The sequence below is a fragment of the Cygnus atratus genome, chromosome 6, assembly GCF_013377495.2.
Source record: "Cygnus atratus isolate AKBS03 ecotype Queensland, Australia chromosome 6, CAtr_DNAZoo_HiC_assembly, whole genome shotgun sequence".
Classification (NCBI taxonomy): Eukaryota; Metazoa; Chordata; class Aves; order Anseriformes; family Anatidae; genus Cygnus; species Cygnus atratus.
Genome location: NC_066367.1, coordinates 33626472 through 33650391, shown reverse-complemented (window position 1 = coordinate 33650391; position 23920 = coordinate 33626472). Strand labels below are relative to the sequence as shown.

The 23920-nt window shown below is 36.3% G+C and overlaps 1 protein-coding gene across 1 annotated transcript in view; it reads left to right on the top strand.

Annotated features, from left to right (window-relative positions):
- Nucleotides 1–23920, top strand: part of DARS1 (aspartyl-tRNA synthetase 1) — a 38722-nt gene that overhangs the window by 1791 nt on the left and 13011 nt on the right. The window contains exons 3-7 of the mRNA XM_035556159.2: nucleotides 4441–4533; nucleotides 9481–9583; nucleotides 17666–17768; nucleotides 18934–19014; nucleotides 19451–19510. Of these exons, the coding sequence (XP_035412052.1) occupies nucleotides 4441–4533; nucleotides 9481–9583; nucleotides 17666–17768; nucleotides 18934–19014; nucleotides 19451–19510 (440 nt within the window). The remainder of the gene's footprint in view (nucleotides 1–4440; nucleotides 4534–9480; nucleotides 9584–17665; nucleotides 17769–18933; nucleotides 19015–19450; nucleotides 19511–23920) is intronic.

Here is a 23920-nt window from a genome sequence, read left to right as displayed (position 1 = left end):
AAAAAAAAAGTACATCTTCTGTGACTAGGTATTTTTTCTCCCCTCTGAATGGTTGTTTTGGTTGCCCTCCCTTAGGAAGGGAAATGCAGAATGTAGGGGAGAGGAGGGGCCACAAAAGCAATCATAGTTTGAAAACAACTGAAGGGGAACGTTATGCAAAAAAAAAAAAAAGAAATAGCAGGACAAGAAAATCACCAGAGACTGTATCAACAGGCATTATTGAATAAAATATGCATTAGCTGCCGAAGAAACAGGACTAAAGTTGAAATTGTGTCACAGTGTTAGCCAGCCCGGGTGCTGGCTGCAGTGGTCTTCTTGTGCTCCATTTCAACGTGTTTAATTGTGAACAATACCAACTTGTTTAGCCAGCTTAGCGAAGGAAAAGAAGTTGGCTGGGGTGGTGTGGTAAGTGCTGGAGGGGGCAGCAACACAGCCATCCACACTTGTGTGCGTGGATAGCTGTGCAGTCACAACCCAGAGGGCGTAATGACAAGAAAAAGGTACCTTCTCGGAGGTAGCAGCTGACTAGTCAAACTGCACTGCTGACTGTAGGCTGAAGGATCGCGCTGTTGGAGCTCCTCACCCTGCGCTCTCTGCGATGGCGTTTGGCTCAGCAGAGCTTCTGCAGGCTTTGTCCCCTGTGCCAGTTTCACACCCTCTATCAAGAGCTCTGTGGGAGCCCCAGCTGCAGGCTTGGATGGTGGATCGAGTCCTACTGTCTTGGAGGAAGTCTACCCTGCCAGCTGTCTCATATTCAAAAGAAACACTCAAAAATGCTCTGGAGAAAAAATACGTTGAGAAGGCAAATGGTAAAAGCTATGGGAAACGATGTGGAAAAGGCAGAGTGCTGTAGTTAGGGTTGTTGTCCCCTCAATCATTTAAAAAGTCTCAGCCAATACATGGACAAGATTTAGTAGGCTTTCCACTGGACATAAAATAAAACTTACATCCACTCCTGCTGTTCCATTCGTTAGGAAGTGGCTACCCAGAACACCAAATAAGGTAACAATAAAAAACAGAATGCCTGTAATAAAAGATTTCAAGATCAGCCCAGTGCCTTCCTCAAGATTGATGCCCTTTTAATTTAAAGATTCAGAAGTTCCTGCCAGGGAAAGTTCTTATCAAAGGACTCATGGGAGCGTGTAGTCATCATTCAACATCAGTAGCGCACGTATGCGTTTCCCTGAAGTATTCTGGTTGCATTGACCGTCTTGAAGGAGCTACTGCGTGGGGCATGGGGTGCCACAAATGCGGGTGTTCCATCTGTTTGTGCTGTATTAAATTTCTTGCTGAAGCCCATGTGGATACGTGCCATGTCGAAGTCAGAGTAATGAGTTGTGGGTGGTGTGTGCAGATCGGCGTACAGTCTGGGAACTGGAGCCAACAGCACAGGTGTGGGCCGGAGCTCGGTTTGATGCCTGTAGTACGGTTGGTTTTAGGCTCGATATAGTAGTTGCACTGAGCTGAGGACATTGGCTGAACATGGGAAGCTAAAAAGTTTAGATGGATTGGAGCAAATTATTTTCTCCGAGGGAAGAGCTTATTGTCATTTCACTGCACTCAGAGATTCTTCTTCTTCTCTAGGCAAAATAAAAGGTCTTTCACTTGATCACAAAGTTTATGCATAGATACTGTGCCCTGCTCCACTGTATTCACACACACACACCTGTGCCTTCATTCTTGGCCCACCTCAGTCTCTTTTTGTGCTAGTGTTGGCTGCCCTGCCTGTGTGGTGTGCTTACCTCCCATTACCTCATGTCTTTACAGTCCTTCCTGCCAGCTCGAGGCTATGACTGCTAGTAAACTCCGTTTGCCTTTCCCTTTTTGTCTGTTCAGACCTGTTGGTTTCACCTCCCCTGTCTGGAAGCTGCTTTCATCTTAAACTCCTTTTGGCTTTTAGTTTGTTATTATTAAACATCCACTTTCATATTTTTTTCAATTTTATCCAACATTGTAATGATGTTGGCGCTTCACAGTGACAGCAGAAATATTTATCACCCTTTCAAAATTCAGTGATATAAGTTAGACAAACCTGGAAGAAGCGGTGTGTAAAAGTGACTTTGACTTGTATGACCCATATAGCTTTTCGGATGTTTATTCTCTCCTCCCATGCTTAAAAAATGGTAGAGTTCTGCAAGAAAGATAATTCTTATTTAGTATCTTGAAAAGAAGAGGTTGTGCTATACATGAAGGAAATGAAATTAAAAAATACAGAGTCAGTTTCTCCTTAAATATGATTTTAAATAGCAATGAAGATGAGATAGCATGAACATTGAATGGGTGCTGGCCATGTAAATTAGGACCTAAGAAAGAAGTGTTTGGTCTGATCTTTAATATGTGTCCCTTGTCTTCACTGTAACTGTAGCACAATTTACAATGTCTTTTTATTTTTGCGATATTATCTGTAAGTGTTTATGCATGAAGAAGAGGCAAGAAAACAAAATGTAAGTATAGCTTGCATTTGCGAAAAAATAAATAGACGGTAGTCTGGAGAGTATGGTGGGAGAACTGCAAAGGTGAGAACAAGAAGCATCATTTTTATCATGGAAAAGATAGAAATGAAGTGAAAGGAATTCCATGTGAAATGATAGGTGAGAATACGGAGGGAAGACACGAGCTACAATATGTTGGCTGGACAAGGGAAAATGGGTGGCAAAGACAAATGATTGCTTATACTAACAAGCGTAGACATTACCGTGAACTAACAAGCACTGACATCACCGTGAACTACCAGCATTTTAGAAACAAGAGGAAAGAAGACCGGATTTGGGACATATAGGGAAACTGATGGAAAAGTTGCTGTGTCTACTGTTGAAAAAATCACTTAATTGTGCCTCTTTTTGGATATTGTTTTGTTACCCTATTTATGGAAGTTGAAATAATTCTTAGTAATTATATATATATATATATATATATATATATATATATATATATTTTTTTTTTTTTTTTTTTTGCATTAAAGGTGTCGTTTGGTCTTGGTGAAACATGGACCATTACGTATCAAAAAGATTTTTAAGAAATATTTATGTAATGCAGATGGTTCTTGAAACACTAAGGATCCATAAAAAGAGTAACACCTCATTCTGTCTTTATGATTGTGCCTGGAAAATATTTTGGGTTTCCAGTAATACAGTTTTAAGTTGACTGAGGTAATTTTAACTGTAAAACTCTTTTAAATACCAAACTCTTAGAAGTACTAAAGCTTATAGGTTGTGCTGGTTGCTTGTTTCTTATAGTACTGATGAAGTTTGAACAACAGGGGTTGCTGGCAAGCAATAACATCTTTACTCCCCTTTCTCCCTTCCCTAGTGCAGGTGCATGCACGCTTATGAATATATTCAAGTCAATTTTGTATCACATTTCTCTATGCACTTTCATTCTGTCCTTATTTTGATGTGTGTCTATGAAGAAAAAAAATGCGTTGCCCTGAGCATAAGGGCATACAAAACATTTAAACACTACCACCCCCTTTCATATTTGCAGAGTTCAGAATACCAGTCCAGTGCAGAATAATAGGATTTCAGGGCAAGCTGTGACTAATGTTCAGGGACAGAAGGAAGGAGTGCAGAATGGCAGATGGTAAGCTGGGTTAGACAAACTTTGAAAAAGTTCTGTTGGGAAGAGAAGCCTTAGTCTTAGACTAGCTGAAGAGTCTTAGTGAATTTAATGTTATTTTGCAACATGGGAGAAGTCTATGATGCAAGATGAGAGAGTGAATTTGTTTGTTACATATCTCCCTTGAAAAAGATATTTTTTGTATAATCAGTGGGTTTAATTGCATACAAACTATAAAAGTGAAGTCCTGATTCATTTAAAAATATTTTTAACTTTTTTTCTTTATTGTCCAAATTCTACCCTTTCCTAACCCTGCATTGAATGTTCCTTTAATTTGTAGTGCACATGTGTTTGTAGATTCATTTTATTTAAAATAATGATTATTTTACAGCGATATTCACCCTGCTTATGTATATACAGAGAACAGCCATGTCTCCTCTGAGCCATACGTTCAACATACCAACGTCCATGTTGTACAGTGGAGCAAGGCAGGTATCCCTTAGCGAGCAGAAATCCAGGCTTGAAAGTCCAGGTTCGCGGTGCAGCAGAGTGACGTCCTATAAAAATAGTGTAGTCATTCTGGGTGTGCAATCCACAAACTACAATAAGCCTTGCTTTTGTTTTAGGGCAGTTTGACCCTGCAATGTAAGTCAAACATTAAGCTTGAGCCAATTTAAAACTCCTTGATCAAGTGTTATTTGCTGAGAAAGGAAATGAGATCTTGTGTGTTTTCAGTACAAACTTCTGTTATGCTGTAGGTACACAAAATAGTATTTTGGATTTATTGTAAATTTTAGCAGTGATAGAAAATATATCTGGAGTTTAAATGAAAAATGTTTTCCTTCCAAAAAACAATTTTAAAATGTGTTATTTTCTGTAATGCAGATCGAGTTTTGATTCGAATAAAAGACTTGACAGAGGAGAAGGCTGATGAGGTGGTTTGGGTTCGTGGCAGAATTCATACGAGCAGAGCTAAAGGTGAGATGCCTCCAGGGATCTGATTTTTATTTTGTCATTTTGTTGGTATAAACTGGACATTTATTTTGGCGTCATGATTTTTCAGTAAAAGGAAGCAAAGCAATTACTATCTGTTAATTATGTCTTGCGTATAAGAAAACTTTGCCACTTGGTTACTCAGTGTTCACTTCAACTGGCTTTCTCTATTTTCCACTCTTCTTCTCCTGAAAGGGGAAGAGGACATTTCATTTTCAGCTGAGCGGAAAATCAGGTATTATTATTACACTGTTGTAAAAGTAATTTTTGTTTTTATCACTTTACAAAATAGTGTGTGGACAACTGTAAGTAATAATAATCGTAAAAAAATGCAGTCATTTTGCTTTGGGGGAGCTCTTCGGGGGCACTGAGATAAACAATTTTTAAGGCTGTATGGGAAAAAATATTTTAAATATATCAGTTGTCAGATCAACTGCATTCTGTGTACGAATAGTTTTACTGTACCTTTTCTTTGATAGGAAACAAATATGCATTAAAATTACAGATTTTTTGCCTTTGGTTGTCTGTATTTGATTATTTCAGTTTGGACTTAAGGCAGAGGGAGAATCCTTTTGTAGGTTCTGCGTAGTGTGGGCTGTCACAGTTGGCTGTCTGACAGCCATGTTTTTCACTAGAATCAGAAGTTCTCTCTGGAGATCAGTTTGCCATACGGAAACTTAAACAGGCTTTGGCCTTTTCAGTTGACATCAGATGCTGACAACTGTTGTACTGGTTTCAGTTATGTTTGGCAGCTCTTTAGTGAGATACAAATACATTGTCTTCCCAAGAGTTGACAGGAAAGAGCATAAAGAAATTATCTTCACAAATGAAGCTTACCCATAGTTGTAGAACTGGGAATAATGCAAATTAGGGATGAAAATCCAGTACAGGCTATTGTCACAGATAGTAGATTAATTTCTCTTTTTTGAGGATTCCTTTTCTTTTTTTTTTTTTTTAAAAAAAGTCCTTAATGAGTGTCTGTAATGCTGTTAGTTAAAATAAGGAGCTAAATGTAAACATATACATATCACATATGTTTTAATGTATATTAGAATCTTACGTTTAGGATGACCTGTGTGATTTCCTCGGTGGTTTTGTGGTATGGTATAACATGAAAGTTGTTCTTTGCTAGGTACAGAAATTAAATAATCACAAAAGCTGTGAAAACCTCAGTCATTACAACTTGGAATTATTCAGGCAGGAGACATGATCTAATTTAATTGTTGTTATTAGTATACAAACATGAGTATCTTCATGGCTTTTTATTTTGTAATTAGAGGAAAAGTTCAGATTACTAACAGAATTTACCGTATTAAAGACAGATGTCTTTATACAGACCTCTAAAACAAGATGGAATTGTTGTTTATTACTTTCTCTTTTCTAAATAACTAATATGAAACATTTACTTCAGTCAGAATAACGTGTAACATGGCAACATTAACTTACAGGAAGCTGTTGCTTTTCACCCTTCACCTTTGACGTCAGGAGAGACTGTGGTTTTTCATGAAATAACAATGTCTATTTTCAAAACTCTTAGCACAACCTGAAGAATAAAAGCAAAGGAATTGATTATGAGCACAGAGTGTTCTCAATTTATTGATTGTGCTTCTTGTTCCCTCTCTTAGACTGACAAGACAGAACAATTCTGACATTCAGGGAATGCTCTTAGGGAATACTGTATGCTTGTTTACTTAAGCTTTGGAGGAAAGAATCTTACAACAAAAGCAAATGTTTAAGAGTAAAAAGTAATGTTAGCCTTTCCCACACACACTGTGGCGCTATTCCTACCATTACGGAGAGGAAAATCTTGCAGGAAACAGGAAAATCTTGCACAAAAATAGCTTTATTTTTCTTAGAAGCTTGGATTTGACTCCTAAAAAACCAACATAGCCTTTACTTAACCCTGTCTGGTTCTGACCAATAAACCAAAGAAATGAATGTGAATGACTGCAAAATCCAGCTGTCTCATACAGCGAGCCACTCATGAAGTCCGATGGAAATTAACTGAAAGATGTGTAAAGAATGGGGTGTTGGGAATTTCTGTGAGTTGTACTAAAATTAAAGTGCTTGAGGCCCTGTGTTTTTTATCATAGATGAAATGTTATTTCTGGCTTTATTTTAAAGCTAGCCTAAGCTACTGATCGCATTTATCATTGAACAGCAGTTGGGAAATCAGTCTGGGTTCTGCCAGGCAGCTGGGACTTCTGTGGCATGGAAGGCTGGAACTTGTTTTTGTTTTATGGATGCAAAGCTTTTATAAAACATCAAAATAGTATGTCTGAAAATAAGACGACCACGAAGTGCAAGTGGACCAAATTTTATTTAAAAAAAGTTTTTTTTCCTTTACTGGTAGATGTCTGTAACTAACAGTGTATTAATTTGTATGCAGACACATTCTCACAGTTTATGCAAAGTTCTTGCTTGCATCCTTTTCTTTCGTAAGGTCTCATGTCATTTGGTATTTCTAAGAAGGGACATCTATTCCTGTTTGGTTTTCTGTGCTTAATTTTGATTGGATTCTGTGTGATGTATTCTTTCTTGTTCAGTGACTAAAAGTTTCTACCAATAAACTGTCAAACCTTTTTAACCAAGTTTTCTTTTGAAACTCTTCATCTTTTTAGGCCTTCGTGTATAGGATACAATATTGGTTTATTTTATAGAAGCTTAAAATAGTTTATTGTTGTTGAATGTGAGTACTTAAAGTTGGTCTTAGCCTTTTCACTGAAATACCACGTAAAGATTTTGAAACACATGGAGAGCATCCCATAATCCTATTTTTTTTTCACACTCTAATGCTTCCTTTTTTCCTGTCTCTTGATGTGGAACGGCATCTAATCGTGAACTAGACTTGGTTATGCCTCATCTGTTTGGTACTTTATCTTGCACGCATTAGGCTCTTTGGGGAAAAGTTGTTTCCTTCTACAATTTTTATAACTCCAATGTTTTAATTATTTCTATCAGTGGGGTTTGTTTCATCACTTATCTTCCGTGTGATTAGAAATGATTATATTCTACAAAGCATTTTTTTCTCATAGAAACAACTACCATTACTCATGACAAGATTTGAGTCCTTTTGTAATGCAAATATCTATCAGACTTACAGTGTTGGGGTTAAGTACAACTGCCGAACTTTTGCTTCTGATTTGGATGATAGCAAGTTTCCTCATTTGTTTCACTAGCTTTTCCTTAACTTTTTACAAGTTGAGTGACATTGTGGCTGTCTTCAGCTGTGTTGCAGAACCTCCATCATACTTCCTTAAATTCTTCGTGACTGAGATCCCAGAGAAAAATACTGTTTTCAAGGAAATACAGTATCAAATCCAAGACTAAGTAAGAAATATTGAGATGTTTAAAGATGGGAGAGAAGCCTAGCTTATCCAAAAACTCCTTAGCATATAATGTCCTATGGAAAAATTGTACTTTTAATTGGTTTGTCAACTTGCTGAAACACAGGCATATATATTGCTGAAGGCTCTATTTAATTTATGAAGCCTGTACTTTTCTAATTTAAATCTATGGCTTAATGTTTGCTTGTAGGAAAAATGTAAATCCTTACTATATTAGCTTTCTAAGATACTGCAGCCTCTGGAATATGAAAATAGTTGTAGGCTTTTTTTTTTCCTGAAAATATGCAGTTAGTTTTATTGCATTTTTTGAAATCACAATCGTAGGACAAAGTTATTTCAAGTAATTGTTATTTTTAATAGCACTTTTAGTTGTTTTATGTGTTTGATTTTATTTGACATTGTATGTCATGATCTACATCTATCATGATTTTCTAATATCATTTAAATCATCTGCAGCTATGTGTCAAATTGTAATCTACATAATCACAAGTGAAAACCACAACTGTCATTTTAGTATCACTGTTCAAGTTGGATATATGTTGTTTTGAATGTTTTCTAGTGTAAGTCAGCAGTAATTGGGAAGTAGCTCTCTCTAACAAAGCTAGCTTCTTATTCTCACAATTTTAATGGAAATGTTGTCATGTTATGAGTCAGAATTTGGAACTGAAATAGTATTGATGCATTTTGTCATTGTACAACAGTGAGTATTTGTTGTCAGTACTCTCTAGCTGAGGAAGAAACATTTAAAATCACCATGTTTCCTTAAATGTAAGTTAAGTAATGAATATTTATTAGAGATGTGAACAGAAGTATGAAATGATTGTAACTGTCACTTAAACAAATTAAAGGAGTTTTGTTGACTTGGAAATATCCATTTTAAAAGTCAACAAAGTGCATTATATTCTTTGTAAATTACTATTAAGTCCTATTAACTTCTTTTTCCCTAAGCTGTTCATGAATAAATTGCTCTTACAGGAATTTTTATTTGGGTCTTTTAGGTTCTTGTCATTTATCAGAATCAATACTCCTTTTGTTACCGTTCATTCTGAGTGTGTGGTGTATTATAGAATGAACATTGTTGATATAGTCCCTTGTGGTGCAAAATCGAGCCCATTTCTCTCAGAGTACATTTTTCAAATGAACTCTACAGCTTTAATTTTAGAAGTGATGAAGTACATTTTAGAAGAGAAGAACTTATTTTAAAATAATGTATACTTGCAGCAGTTGTGACCGAAGCAACAAGTATGGTTTCTTCTTACAGTTGATATTCAAAAAGTTATGAACTGTAGTTTCTGTCTAAATATTACTTATCTTGGAAGGCTTATTGATACTTTAAGAAAGTGTCTGTTCACAGGTTCTGTAAGCCAGAATTACTTGATTTATCTCAGGTTTGATGGGTGTACTTGCAGAGCTGAATGTAGTGAGATCTAGCTATTTAGACAGGGAGGGGGAGAGGGAAACTTCCCCTCCCCGTCTCCCCTTAAGAGCTCAGTTAAATATCAAACTAGTAAAGCATTTTTCTCATTCACAAAGATACCGAGTAACTTGTCCTTAATACACCTGCGTTGTTTTTCTTTGTATTCAGGGAAGCAGTGTTTCTTAGTCCTGCGTCAGCAGCAGTTTAATATCCAGGCTCTTGTGGCTGTGGGACAGCATGCGAGCAAGCAGATGGTAAAGTTTGCTGCCAAGTAAGTAAGCAATTATATCCTGTTGTCAGAGTAAACAATGGTGGGAACCAGGACTCCCAGGGGTTGGGACCATTTTCACACATTAACATCAATGCTTCGTTTGTTTTAAAATGTAGTTATTTAAATTGTCAGTTCACTATTGCGTTGAATACATTACACTGACAAAAGATAAAATAGAGAACAGGCTTGAAATTCATTCTGAACTGCTGAAGCAGCATTCTCTCGCCATAGACAACCTACATTTACTTTCAAGCTGGCTAACAAAAAGTCTGGCAAGCTGAGCTTAGTGGGACACTTCATTTTGTGTGATGTTTGTGTGTGTCTGCACGTGTTCAGAGTTTTTTTTCTACAAGATTTGCAGTGTGGTAACACATTACATAGCTGGAACTGGTGCGAAGAAGCTCCATATTACAAGCATCTTACAGAGCTGAAATTAAGAGTTGCTTCTGTGCCCTGAACTAATTTTATTTACATGCCTTATTTTTGGCCCAAAAAGTTGGGGGGATTGAGTTACTTTTCAAAAATATTCTGGTTTTATTTGCAGTAATATTTAGACTTGCTAATTAAAAAAAAAAAACGTTTGAAGCAATTTAAATTCAGCTAATTGGTTTATTTTATTCTCAATGATGTATTAAAAAAAAAAAAAACACAACATTTTTCCCCCTGCTTCTTGCTTCAGGATTGTGCTTTCAGGTCGTCCATTGCTAAATATGCTTGCATGACAAAGGTGTTTTTATAATAGAGCTTTTTAGTCATGTATAACTACTTACTCACAAATAGACTTGTGGATCACTTCAGTGCAGTAGTATGTTTAACATTTGGTACTTGAGTTGCTTCTGTGTAGTTCTTGGCACTACTCTTGTGCCTGGGAAGGGAGCCCCCACTAATTAGCTGCAAGAGTGCCACAGCCTTCAACCTTCAATATGTCAGGGAGAGGAGGGATTCATTGTAGTATAGACTTGCAGAAGCCAAGTTAAGAAGGTTAGGATAATGCCTCTGCTGATTGAGGTTCAAGGCAACGGGAGAACAGAACCAGCAGTGTTCGTTGTCTGGCGGTGCTTAGAGTTGGCAGTGCCAGCGTGAAGCATGCTGTTTACAGGTGTTCATGAGCCAGAGTGTTCTGTTTCTTCATGAAGTAGTTTTTTCTCTCCAGCACTTAGAATCTTTGAAAAGAATTGAGTGCACAATCTCTCGGTTCCCCACTTCCTCTCCTTGTAACCCGCTAACACTCTGCCTGTGCTCTCTCAACAAACTTGCACTGCAGAGCAGTGAAACAATTTTATAGTAGTGATACTCTCGTATCCTCCAGTTTTCTCCAACATCTGTTTTTTTTCCATTTTTCTTTATGTTTCTTGGCTCCACAACTGAGTGTCTTACATTTGTTTCATGAGCAGCAGAGCTCTGTGGTAGGAGCTTGTGAAAAGGAAGTTGGTCTTTACTCTTCTGTGGGCTGACTGCCACTTGTAAGCATTCCATGACTGTTTTTAGACTTACTAATCTTTTATACTAGGCTATTTTTCTGTTAGGGTAGTGATTTAAAGTAGGTCCTGGAGGTCCAGAGCTACCAAGAAGTGGTATCTAGAAAGAGCAGAGGGCAAAGCTCCTTTATCTTCTGGCATCAGTGAGCTGTTAAATCAGATGGGACCATATCCTTTAATTTCTTTCCAATTCCCTGTCATCTCCCCACTTTTGTTAATGTGACAGACCTGATTTCCCCTGAGTAGCCAAATTCATGTTTGTACTGTTTTGACTTTTCAATCTGTTCCCTTTTATGATAGTATTTTATGTCTAAATCCCGATACTTCAGACTTCATAACATGCATATTTTACTCATTTGTGCTTCTGAAATGCCTATATGCTGACTATAATGTGCTTTGACTGATACAGCTTTCAGTACTACAGCCATCCTGGGTTTTGTTTTGCAGAGTTACTTTATTTTTAAATGCTATTAGTGCAGTCATCGTAAGATTCCTTCCCAAAAACAAACCTATTTCGTTAATATCCTCCCACGCTCTCAGTTTTTCCAGTGTTTTATCTTGTTCTACAATTCTGTCTACCGTCATTGCAGCTGCCTCTTGTCCTTCAGGGCTGCTGTTCCCTGACTTCCAAGTGTACTTGTGGTCACCACGTCAGTGACACCTGAAGCACAGTGACAGTACGTGCCTTGTCTTCAGTCATTTTCCTGCTTGTTTTCATGTGCTGTGGAATAATGCCATTATTATTAGCAGATGAAGCTGGTCTTAGATGTCTAAAAATAACTATATTGTTTCTCTGCCTTTCTTGGTGTCTTTTTCATCATCTCCTCTTGTTTCCTAAACATTAACTGAGGAAATACACATTTATTGAAGAAAATATTTAATACCTTACACTTCAATTTCAATGTAAACTAAACTTTTTTCATTGGCAGTGGGTAAAGGTTAGTTTACATGTACTGCTTTCTCATATTTTGATAGTGGGTCTAAAACTTTCTTTAAAACAGCTTGTGAAATTACAGGTCATGAATTTTAAGGAGAGGTTAAGATAAAGGTTGGTTAAATCGTGAGCAATTTCTGTACAAATTTTCATAAATAATAAACAAACCAGTTCCTCTTTTAGATATTGGCACATGGGAACAAAACTTTCATAACCTTCTGTGGTCTAGAAACCACAGAATGTAATATGAATATACGTATAGTAACGTAATATTCATATACTGAACATCTCCACAGTCATAGGAATGTGAGTTATGTTTATTGAAAGATACTTTTCACACTGGTTTATCCCAGTTTTAAGAGATTTCTGTGAGGTTAACTGTAAAAAGTTTCTAGTTGATCTTTCAAAAAATACAGAGCTGGCAATGTAGTGTCAGTCAAGGTTGGCAGCTATGGAGTTCCCCCTAAGGTCTTTCATCAAAGAAAACCTCTGCACACTCTTGCAAGGAATGACGGAGTCAATTGTCTCTTTCAGACAGCAAAGGTGCCAAGTGGTGAAATTAGTAATTTATCAACCTGCTTTTTTTTTCCAGAACGTACTGGGTGTGGTCACTTTTGGTTTTTTCTCTTTTTTTTTAAACCAGCACTGGGCTTTACCCCTCTACTGGCATTATTCCACAAATAGCGGTGATGTGATGTAGCAGCTGGGGGAGGTGGTTACCAGATCCTAATTTAGCTGCTGAAACAGTTTGCCCTCTCTCAGAAAGTACATGGCTCTCTGTGGTAGGCTAGAGAATGAAAATGTAGAAAAGGGATAAAACATAAGAAAAAATAAAAATATGATGGGTAAACTTTTAGGAAAAAAACATACAATGTAGAAAAGTGTATTTAAGTTGATTGATTACATGAATTGGTAATACCAGGGAAAATTGAAATCATAGTGGTTACTTTTGCTGATGGCACAGAAAATGGGATGGGAAACTGGTGACTAGATTACTGCCACGGGGTATGTAGTAACCAGGGCTTATTTGGAGTAATCACTCTGATACTCTTCCATATGAATTTGTCCCTTTGTGAATGCTAGTTCAGATTTTGTACATGTTCAGGATTAATATTGAAAAATGTATGTAATTAGGACTTTGAGATGATCGTAGATAACCAACTTAACAGGAGTTCGTGCATGTCTCCTCCCTACTATGCTAGAATATCTGAGTTTTGAAAAAGAGGAATAAAATGTCATTAATATAATATTTGTCAGTCTTCAGATGATTTCTGGAATATTTTGTCCTCTTGTTGTCTTTATTTCTGAATATATGTCAAATTAGAAAAAGTTGATGATGAAGCTGCAAGATGAACTCATGCAGTCAGGTAAATCTGCCTTCCTTCGAGGGTGAAGAAACCTGTCTAGTTTATCCAAGAGTAGGTAATTTAAATCCCAGTCTGATGGTACCTGTGCATGCTTTCGGCTGCAAAGTGAACTCTTTTTTTTAAAAGTATTTTTTATATCCAGCTTTCTCTGACACTGACATAAACAACCATTGATTATTGTATTATAAAAATTATTTAATATTTTAAGATTTAATAAAGTGTTAATATTGTGACTTGTGCAGTCTGCTTGCGTGAATCTTGAAAAAAAGAAAATATCTGAAGAAGTATAGATGCTTTCACTAATTAAAACATTTAAAGTAAATAAACAAGTTTCTTCTAATTTTTTAGACTTTTGATCAAGAAAATATTATGATTCACTTAGAGAGGCCCACATGGGGTTCAGCTTGCAACATGAAGCTGTTGATGAAAGGTGTTGTCATACAGACTGCAATAATGCAATCCTGTGGTTAAAAGAGAAAGTCTTGGCTAACAGGCATACAGATAATTAAAAGCTACGTAAGGCATCTAATAGACATTTTAATAATTAGTCTTGATTTTTTGGGAGAAACATTACAATGAAAGTTTGATATACAGAGAAATTTTTAGATTTGGGCTTTGAGTCTGTCACTAAAATAATTTCATTAAGGGTTAAACAACCAAAGGGTATCATGTCATCTTATCATATGTCTTCTTCATGCATTCCAATTTAGGTTCTGGTCCTTTGCAACATTAGTTAGAGATAGAAATATTGTTGTCTTTAATGGAAATGGTGATAGCTTTGGTGTTTTTCTACTCTTTGTTCACTTTGGTTTGGCTTGGTTGGTTTTTGTTATTCATGGGAATTCTACCAAAACATTACCTAGATGGTTTAGGGCTGGTGCTGTGGAGAACACTTTGAAGATTTTGCTGTAGTTACCAGCATTTAACTAAAGCATCTTCTTTTTTGTTCTAATTTGAACTGAAATTACCATCTCAGTAACATTCTTGGAATTACCTGTTAGGATCAAAGCAGCATCTTTTAGGTTTCTGTAGTTTACATTTGATGAACTACATTAGGAACTTTAGGCTTCACCAGCACTAGATTTTGCTAAACTCAGTTCAAATAAGACTCAAAGCATGAGCTTTTACTTGCATACCAGATCAGATATGTAGTCTGAATGAGGAAAAGTATGTTTTATAATCATCAAATGAAAGTTTAGAGTAGATTATGAATGTTTGTAGATGCAAAGATGTTTGTATGCAGTAGAAAACTTGGTGGTACTTGCTCAGGCAATTATATGCATATTTGGATACAGGTATTTACATAGGTAGAAACTGAGTTCAAATGCATCATGAAATTAAAAAAAAAAAAAAAAAAAAAGGACCAAGGGATGTCACAGTTTTTAAAGTGTGTTCCAGACCAAGAAATATACCGTTTCAATTGTAGTTCTAGTTCAGAGGGAGAGGGGAAAAATAAGTGAAAGCACATTTAATCACAAGTGCAAAGTTTTGGAGTTGTTATGCAAGTTTCCAAAGGGATATTACAGTTGCAATGAAGTAAAAGTCAGTTTCTTCCTGTATTTTTAAACTGTTAGAATTTTGTGTGTCTTGAATTCTGGGCATATTCTGAGCATAGCTCTGCAATGACTTCTCTAATACCAGCTTGCAGCCATAGGATCAGTGGTTTGAGTCATAAAACACATTTATGTTTAACTATTATTTTCTTTTTTGCAGCGTGTAGAATTTGCTTCAATACATATAAAGCATTTTCATTAACAATTATTAGTGGGAGGGGTTTTATTCAGCAGACTGGAAAATTATAATTTCAATTAATACACTGCTGTTGGTGTCATTAGTAGTATTTTCTGGGCTTTGCCAAAATGTTGACGTGAAGAAGGAAGCAGGAGAAGTAGAAGAGAACTGTTTGGGGGCGGGGGGAAATTAGCAGAAGAGTAAAACTTGTTTTCTTTTAAACTTTCACTTACTGGAAAAGTAGATGGAATTTGTAGTTACACTTAATACTATTTTAGCATGGTGCATTCTGTGTGCATTTCTTATCTTCATGTTGTCTTTTGCATTCAAAGTGATGTATTCCTGTCTTTTTAAGTGGATTTAAGCAGAACCATTTGTAAGAGAGCAAACTCTTTCTAAGCACTTACTGTCATTACTTTGTCTTGAATTTGTTGTCTCATCTTCAATATTTGAGATGAATGGAAGCTCAAACTTTACTAAATGAATTCTGATTTAAAGCCTACTGTTGACCTTTGCTTTTTTGTAAAAATTCAGTCATTTGTTCATTATACTGATTTTGGCAACTGTAGCTCTTTTAAAATATAAATATAACAAAAAAAGCACGCTATTCAGGAATATTAAATAGGAAATGGAATTACCTAATGGTTAGGCATATAAAGCACCATGGTCTGTGTAACTTTTAGAGCAGCTGCCAATGAGTTCTATCACCTGAAAGTATTGCCATCAAAGAAATAGTTGAATGCTGAAATGCTAAAATGATGAAATTTGGCTTTTTTTGTGATTCGTTTCTAGTGATGTTGTTAAGTTTTGAGAATTTTAGTGCTTGAATTGCCCACTGTTACTTCAACTTCAATAGATTTTTCACAACTTTGATCACTTATTCAAAATTCTGTTGGATAATTAATTTTGAACTTAACTTCATTACATAAAACAGTTTGTAGACCAAAGATCCATCTAGCTTCTCTTAGGGCTGGTGTGGATGCTTCAGGAATAATAGAAAGCGGGACAAGCAAGTAGTCATACTCTGCAACACTTAGTGTTTTGCATCTCAGTTGCTTCTGGGTCATACCGCTTGGGTTTTGTCAGAGAAGAAGGCCAAGTTTCCCTCATCAACTAAAAAGAGAAACTTCTTTGTTTAGCTGGGTAATTCATGTGAGAGCATGACTAGTTCCAAACAGATATTTCTAAAAAGAGAATTTTTAATCCTAATGAGTTTCTCATGTGGTTTTACTGGAGCTGTACAAAAAGACTGTCTGTCTAGAATACCTAGATTTTGTTCACAGCTCCCAGACTGACTCTGGGCAGTGCTAGATAAACTGATGCAGATGCAGGTGATTAGGACTGTAGTTACAATCAGCAGTGGCTTGTATCTGCTTGCACTCTGTCCTTCTCTCCTTTAACTGGGTGGGGGTTATTGCCCCTCAGTTCTGTGCAGTAAAATATTTCTCGTTAACCCAGCCTTTTTTCCATTTAGTTAAGTTAGAGGATTTATTGGTTTGGGGATTTTTGGGGTGTGGGGAGGAGTCTTGCTAACTAGTGAGCTGACCTCATAAAACTGAAGATGGCTAATTGATGTTTGATTTCCCAAAGTCAGTAGTGGCCAACTTGTCTAATGACATCCTTGCTCAACTCATTTGAAGTCAAATTATGGGCCTACTACCTGCTTGCTTTCTGAGGGCTTACGTGGTCAAGTGATGTACATAAAGTGCTTTCCAATCATCTCAAAAGTGCCTGAGAAGTGAAAGATAAAGTTAATTGTAACAGTTATTTTTCAAAAAGAGGAAAAGTATTTTCAGATATTTTGCTTTTTGTACACCCGCTGCCAAAGACACAAAGTAAAGATATATTTCCAGTAGGGATGAAATTACATGTAGAAAGTAATTGGTTTAAAGTCCAATACTTTAAGTACCTAAATGAAAACCATTCATAGGAATTATTTTTCATCTATCGCTCTTGAGGCTTTTGTTACTGTTTGCTTATAGCACACATGCTTCCCATCATATTGTTGGAAGATTTTCAAGATAACATATAGAGTTTTAATATACTATTAGTGACTGTTTATGGAGAGCAATTAAGATGTCCTCTGTCTTAAAGAAATGCCTTACAAGCATCTTGCATCTTTCACTAACAAGTCATGAAGTTTAAACAAGCTCGATCAGTTTGATTTTCCCCTCCAGATCTAGGACTTCCTTTCAGTCTGTTGTTCTGCTGCTCAAGACCCATCTTTCAGATAATTGCATCAACTGACACATGCAAGAGTGTATGTGGCCTAGAAAAAGAACTATGCAACTTGTCACTTAATGTATACACACACAAAGAATGAGCAATCAGTAAGCTTAATTATAATTCTTTCCCTCCCAAGTCTTCCATCCCAGTTCGAGTTTGTTGTGGCTGGGAATACTTCAGTGACATCCTTTATTATTTAGCGATTATATATAATAAAGAACTATCTAAATCCTTAACTGTTTTGTTGTTCCAGCGGTTCATACAGCACATAAACATCTGAGTGCAAAGTACTGAATCTGGTGCAGTGTGCAATGAAATTTAGTAAGCCTACTATCTTTATTGACAGCATCAACAAAGAGAGCATTGTGGATGTAGAAGGCGTTGTGAGGAAAGCACATCAGAAAATCGGAGGTTGTACTCAGCAAGATGTTGAGCTGCATGTTCAAAGGGTAATTTTTTGAGAAAACTGAGCACTGGTTAATTGTTTGAGAAATTATCTGTCCTATCTAGTCTGTCTTTTTACACTTACAAACCTTGTAAGTAAGCGGTCCAATACCAGAGATATATACTGCTTTAAACTACGAACGTCATTATATAATACATAAACGTGAAACATTCCTGTTCTTAAAAGATTTGATTTTTATCTTCCACTTGAAGTACACTAACAAGTAAAATAAAGAATCTCACTGGAACAATTTGGTTAAGAGTGCTTGTCATTTTGTTTTGATTCTTAACTGCAGCAGGTACTGTAATAAAAAGTCTGCATCTTTTTAGGTGCAAGTCAGAAGTTTCTTCTGTATCAGGGAGTTACAATCTTCTCCTTAGTGAAATGGAGTGGAATACATAACTCTCAGCTAAAGTGAAGTACTGGCTTAATAATAGGGGAGCCCTTGAAATCTAAAATTTCCACAGCTTGTGGCGTAGGGCTGTAGCTTTATAGTTTATCGAAATAGAATGCATATTTAAACCTTTATGCAGTGTATTTTGCATCTAAAGGTTTTCAGCCAATATACGAGTTGTATGTTTACAATACTACTGAAGCACAGCCACTTCAATAGTAGAATACAATACCTATTATAGTTGTAGTAGTAAGGTAAATTTTAGTCACCAGCATTATGGAAATCATGCACCTATGACTAGCCTGTATGTCAAGGTGCCTTTCTCTGACTGTGCTTTTTCTATCAAATGAATTATCAGTCTGAAATGTCTCTTACATTTATATGGTAAGTAAAACAGTACTTTAACAACAGAGACAGTGAGATGATCTAGCTGCAATCTGAACCTAAAACTGTGAAATCTTGTAGTTTCAGACCTGGCATTCATGCCAGTAGGCTTGTTCCCCAGGCAGTGTATACTTGTTCAACTCAGTGTTATTTTACTCCTTGGGAAAAAAAAAAATAAACATCTTTCCAAAAGAAAATCAGATTTAAGCACTTTGAGTGTTATTGTGAGAATGCACCCGTGTATCTTGACTATATGAATAAAATCACAGTCTTCCAGCTAACAGCCTATGCAAACACTGTTTCATGTTTATGCCAAAAATATCCTTTTGTAAATCACACCTCCTTTTGTGAGTTGAATCTCATGTTATTTTTGTTCTTTTCTCACTTTCAGATCTATGTGATCAGTTTAGCTGAACCCCGACTCCCCTTACAGCTGGATGATGCTGTTCGGCCAGAAGTGGAAGGCGAGGAGGTGAAAACTTTGCATCCTCAAATATGTTTTAATATATCTGTAATTGAAGAAAAGCATGAAAGCCTGGCACTTCCTTCGTGCAGTGCTTTTGGGGTTTTGTTAGGCTTGCATTTTACTTCCTTTATATTTCTCCAGAACTGTGTTAGAAATTTCTATAGATTTGTTCTCTACTGAACTGCAGCAGAAAAACAAAACCAGAGGGCTTGAAGTTCTGTGTATGTGTTGTTGATCCCCTTAGCTGGTTTCTGCCTGTGACCACTGGGAAGTTATACCTTAAGCCTTGCTATACTGGCAGTTTGTTGTATGTTCTTCAGACTCATCTGTAAGTTCTCCCAAATTTAGAAGTAACCCTGGTCTCTTAACCAAAAGATGTTTTTCTCTGCTAGTTTTTTTTAGGTGTGTATATTCATTATGTATTTTTTGCACAACTGTTTAGGATGGAAGAGCTACTGTAAACCAAGACACAAGACTGGATAACAGAGTCATTGATCTGAGGGTAAGCAATATGCTTTGTTATATGCTTACCTGCAAGCATTTATTGTCCACTGCTCATATCCATGAAGCAATAAAGCAGTGGATCTGATGGAAGTGTTTTGTTGGCCAGAGGGAAAACTAAACGATTTTTCACTAAACTAAACATGTTTTTCAATTTGTGAGTGACATTGTGAGAACTCAGTTTCATCTACATATGGACATGCAAACAACAGGAAAAAAAAAAAAAGCAACTTTCCTGACATTCATGGGAGAATCCCTTATTAGTCGTTTAAAGGTGAACATTTAGGATTTGGCATGTTGCCATCTACAACTGGGCTATTTTAATTTCTAGAAGTCAAAGGTGACTGAATAAAGACAATTTGGAGACAACATTTCTTCTCAAGTATAGTACCAGAAAGTGTAGTAAGAGCTCTGTTTTGAAATACAGGATGGAAATTTTGAACTTAACATGTAGCTGAGGTGCTGTAATGCATGTCTTGCAAGTGAAATTGTAGCAGGATATCACACCAGTCTCATTTTTTTTTCTTCCACGGTTTACCCATTTTTTTTTTCTATCTGGAATACTTTTGTTTGCAGCTTTCTGCTAGTTAATATGCTTCCCAAATACTTACTGTTTCTAATTAGCAATAAAAAAAATTGCAGAACTTTTCTTTAAAAAATGAAAATGGCAACACTAAACACGTAATTAACTAACTGCAGTCCTGTTGACGTGACTTTTTCTGGTCTTTTCCCATACTTGGCTCTCCACAATACAATTTTAATTAGCTTTTCATTGAGTGATGAGTGTGCTTAGCTTGTTTTTATGGTGTTTCTAGTACTGTCTTCAAAATTATGATTATGGTAGTTTCTCAGTAAACCAATCCATGGGCCTGGGAAATAAAACAAAAAAGTCATTTATTTATTGGAAAACATAGAAAAGTTTTGGGACTGAGGTGTTTAAAGCATTTGAACATCTGATCTCTATGTCAGCAAGTAAAACTAAGTGGACCTCCACTTGGAGGGTGCAGCTTCTGACCTAAGTGGATCCTTCTTTTCTAAATTATATGATTGCATACGATTCTGGTGCTTGGGGGATGTGGTTTATTGAGTGATATTGGTAGTAGGGTGATGGTTGGACCAGATGATCTTGAAGGTATCTTCCAACCTTAACGATTCTATGACTATTGTACATCCCAACCATTGTCAGTATACCATTTATTCAGCAACGTTTGGCCCCTTGTTTTGAGGTCTGAACCTTAACTGTCTTCTACAGAAGTTATTTTTCTCCACATTTCCAACAGCTAATGGATAGAGGTGCTAAACAGCTATTTCTTTTCATGCTAAAAGGAATTCAGGTTAAGTTTTTACTAAACTGATGGAAGGATGAAATACCAAATTCGAGAGCCTTATTTATGTCTTGTCCTCTGCTTGCACCTGTGGCTGGATGTAACCTGGCCACAGCTTCCTCTTGATTAGGCTTAGTTATCTATTCTGCCTTCCTTCTATGTGTAGAAAAAGTTCCTGTGGCTGCCTGTGTCACGTTTTTGTGTCTTCTGCTGCCTATTTCGTTCTTTTTTTCAGAACAAAGGTTATTTTGGGTAGGCTCATGCCTAATCATATGTTTGCTTTCTCTGTTCTGCAGGAGCTATGCTTATGCAAAAGGGGATTCAAAGTAGTTGTGTTACTTTTTTTTTTTAAGGGGAGAGCTGAATAAGCAGAAAAAGTGTTTAATGCAGAAAGGGAAAATCCCAGTGAGAACACGTACTAATATATATGTTCAGATTCAAAGTACTGTATGCACACAAGCAAGGGAAAGAAGGCAGTTTATCCTTCAAAATAGCTTTAAAAGAAAATAAAAATTCCTGACAAGCAGTAATTGATTTTCAGTGATTTGGTTTCATAGACTGAAGCTGCAGTACAAGTGGGACTTCAGAGAGCCCCCAGTGTTTCAAATGCACTGCATAAGTTACAGTCTAAGGAGGATTAGGCATGATGTATTAAAAGCTCACAGGGGTATCTGAAATCATTGTTAGCTACTTTGTCCTCCATACCTCTTCTTTCTGGTACAACCAAATCGTGGACACCAGGGAAGAAATGTTAACAGAACAGTTCTAATGGAGATGCTGTGATGATCTGTGCTTGCAAGTGTGAGGGGAAGTCCAACCACAGATGTGCCATCTAGTTCTGGTTTCCTTAGTGCCCCATTTTTTTAAGGAAGAAGGAGGTCACTGAATATCAAAAATAAAGATACTGATTTAACAAACTAAAGATTTAGACTAAATGCGTATACCTTGGCTAGACGTGGACTAAAAAAATCCTTAGCATGGAACTGAAATTACGTTTGTCCATTTAATACAATCTTTAAAGTAGTTTAGTAGTGATTTAACTAATCTTATGTAGTGATTAACTGGTAAGTTCTTTGGGTGGGATGAAATCATGATGAAGTGGAGCTGTGAAACTTGCATGAATGAAAGGAGCCGGATTTCAAAAACCAACCAAAAAACACTTTCCAAGGAATGATGACTTAGGTAGAAAGACTCTTTTCCTGATGAGTTAACTCATAAAATACAGATCCCATAATTTTAGAGTTAGAAAAAATGAGGGTCTAGTGTCAAGAGAGATGGTGTGAACAAAGAGGAAAAGAGGAGTCCTTGTACAGATCAGATACCCTTTAACATAGCCACAGGTGACTGTGAGGAAACTGCTGTTGACCTAAGTATCCGTTTTTCATGATATCTTAATGGAAGTTAAAGTATTTGATTCTGTATACATTTCCTTTATGGTTCCTTTCTTGGAACAATTAGAAAAAGTAAACTGGAGCACTGATGGTGTTTTTAAATCTCTGCTTTCTGCTGTGCTAAAGTTTGACTGCAGTATTCAGCAACTTCTCATATATGTAAAAACACATACAGAAATTGTTAAACAGTCATATTTCATGAAGATCAGTGGTAAGCAAAAAGCAATAAAGACAAGGCATCAAGTGAAACACTGATTCTTCGATTTTGTTTCTTAGTATGTCTTGCTCTGAATTAAAAATCAATTCAGGTTCATTGGGTTTTAACAATGTCCTGACTGATGTCCTTGCTCTGGCTTATTTTTTGATGTCCAGCAGGGTTTTTATCTTAATGGTATCTGTCTGCATTTGGCTTGAATTATATGCATTTAGTGGTCCTGATGCTATAATTATGTCTGCTAATGTACAGCTCACTGAGACCAAAGCACAGTCCTTTTAGAGTCAATATTATCTTGTTTAAACTGCTCAAGGTAGTGCATAACCATTAAACCTGTACCTTTAGTAGTTTATGGATGTCAGACTGTTACGTGATAGTGCTGTTCATTGATCTTAATGTAGTTTGGTTTTTCAAAATACTTGATTACTTTAAGCTTGATTTCATTGTGTTGAATTCAATTTACTCATTGCAAAAGCTGTAGTTTTCCTGACTGACTTCAAGCTGTAATGAACAACCTGATATACAGCTTGTTTTATTGTGTATAGTGATTTGACTGTGATGACATAACACAGTCCCAGTCACTTAGGCAAACTTCACGTTCATATCTTCTTGTTGTACTATAAACAGATACTGAATCTGAATGAAACAATTGATTTCAAACACGTAGGATTTACCTTAAGTAACAGTTTTTAAATCCTGGTTTCCTAGCAAAAACTTCATTCATCATACATATGACAGAGGATTTGGAAAATTACCTACCTTATATAAAATAACATATGTTATTTGAAACAATACAGTTGATATTATTTTCCCTTTTTATTTAGCCTGCTTTAATAGTGATTGTGATAGAAGATAGGTAGTTACAGCAGGCAAACAAAAATGTAAAAAGTGCAGAACAAATTCTGTGGCTGATGTGCGTAACAAAAAGTTCACAGCTTTGCACGTCTGCGCCTCAGTCACACCTCTTGGAGATATAATCATGTAAGGTGTTAACTGCCCTCGATTCTACTGAAACATATTTGTCTCTGACGTACATGGCTACGATTATTTTAATGCTGCAGATTGTGTTAAATAGAATGTGTGATAATTGTTTTTATAGTCTTACAGTGTTAAACTACTCTGTTCTAATATTATTTCCCTTTTATAGCATTTAAATAATAAACACATAGTGAAGTTATGATGAAAACTTGTATTTCAGCACTCATAGAATCATTAAGGTTGGAAAAGACCTCCAAGATCATCTGGTCCAGCTGTAAGCTATTGTTAGCTAAACGTTTTATCTGCTTTGATTATTAGAAATAACAAATTTTCTTGTGAAATAAATTCTGCAGACCATGTTTAAACATCAACACTGTTAACAGCAGCAACATCTAAGTGGCATAAGTTTGTTTCAGTTTCTGCTTCACACTTGAAGGATCATTTACTGTCTTTGTCACTGTCTCAGATAAGGATTTCCCAGTATATAAGGGGAAGAGTTTATA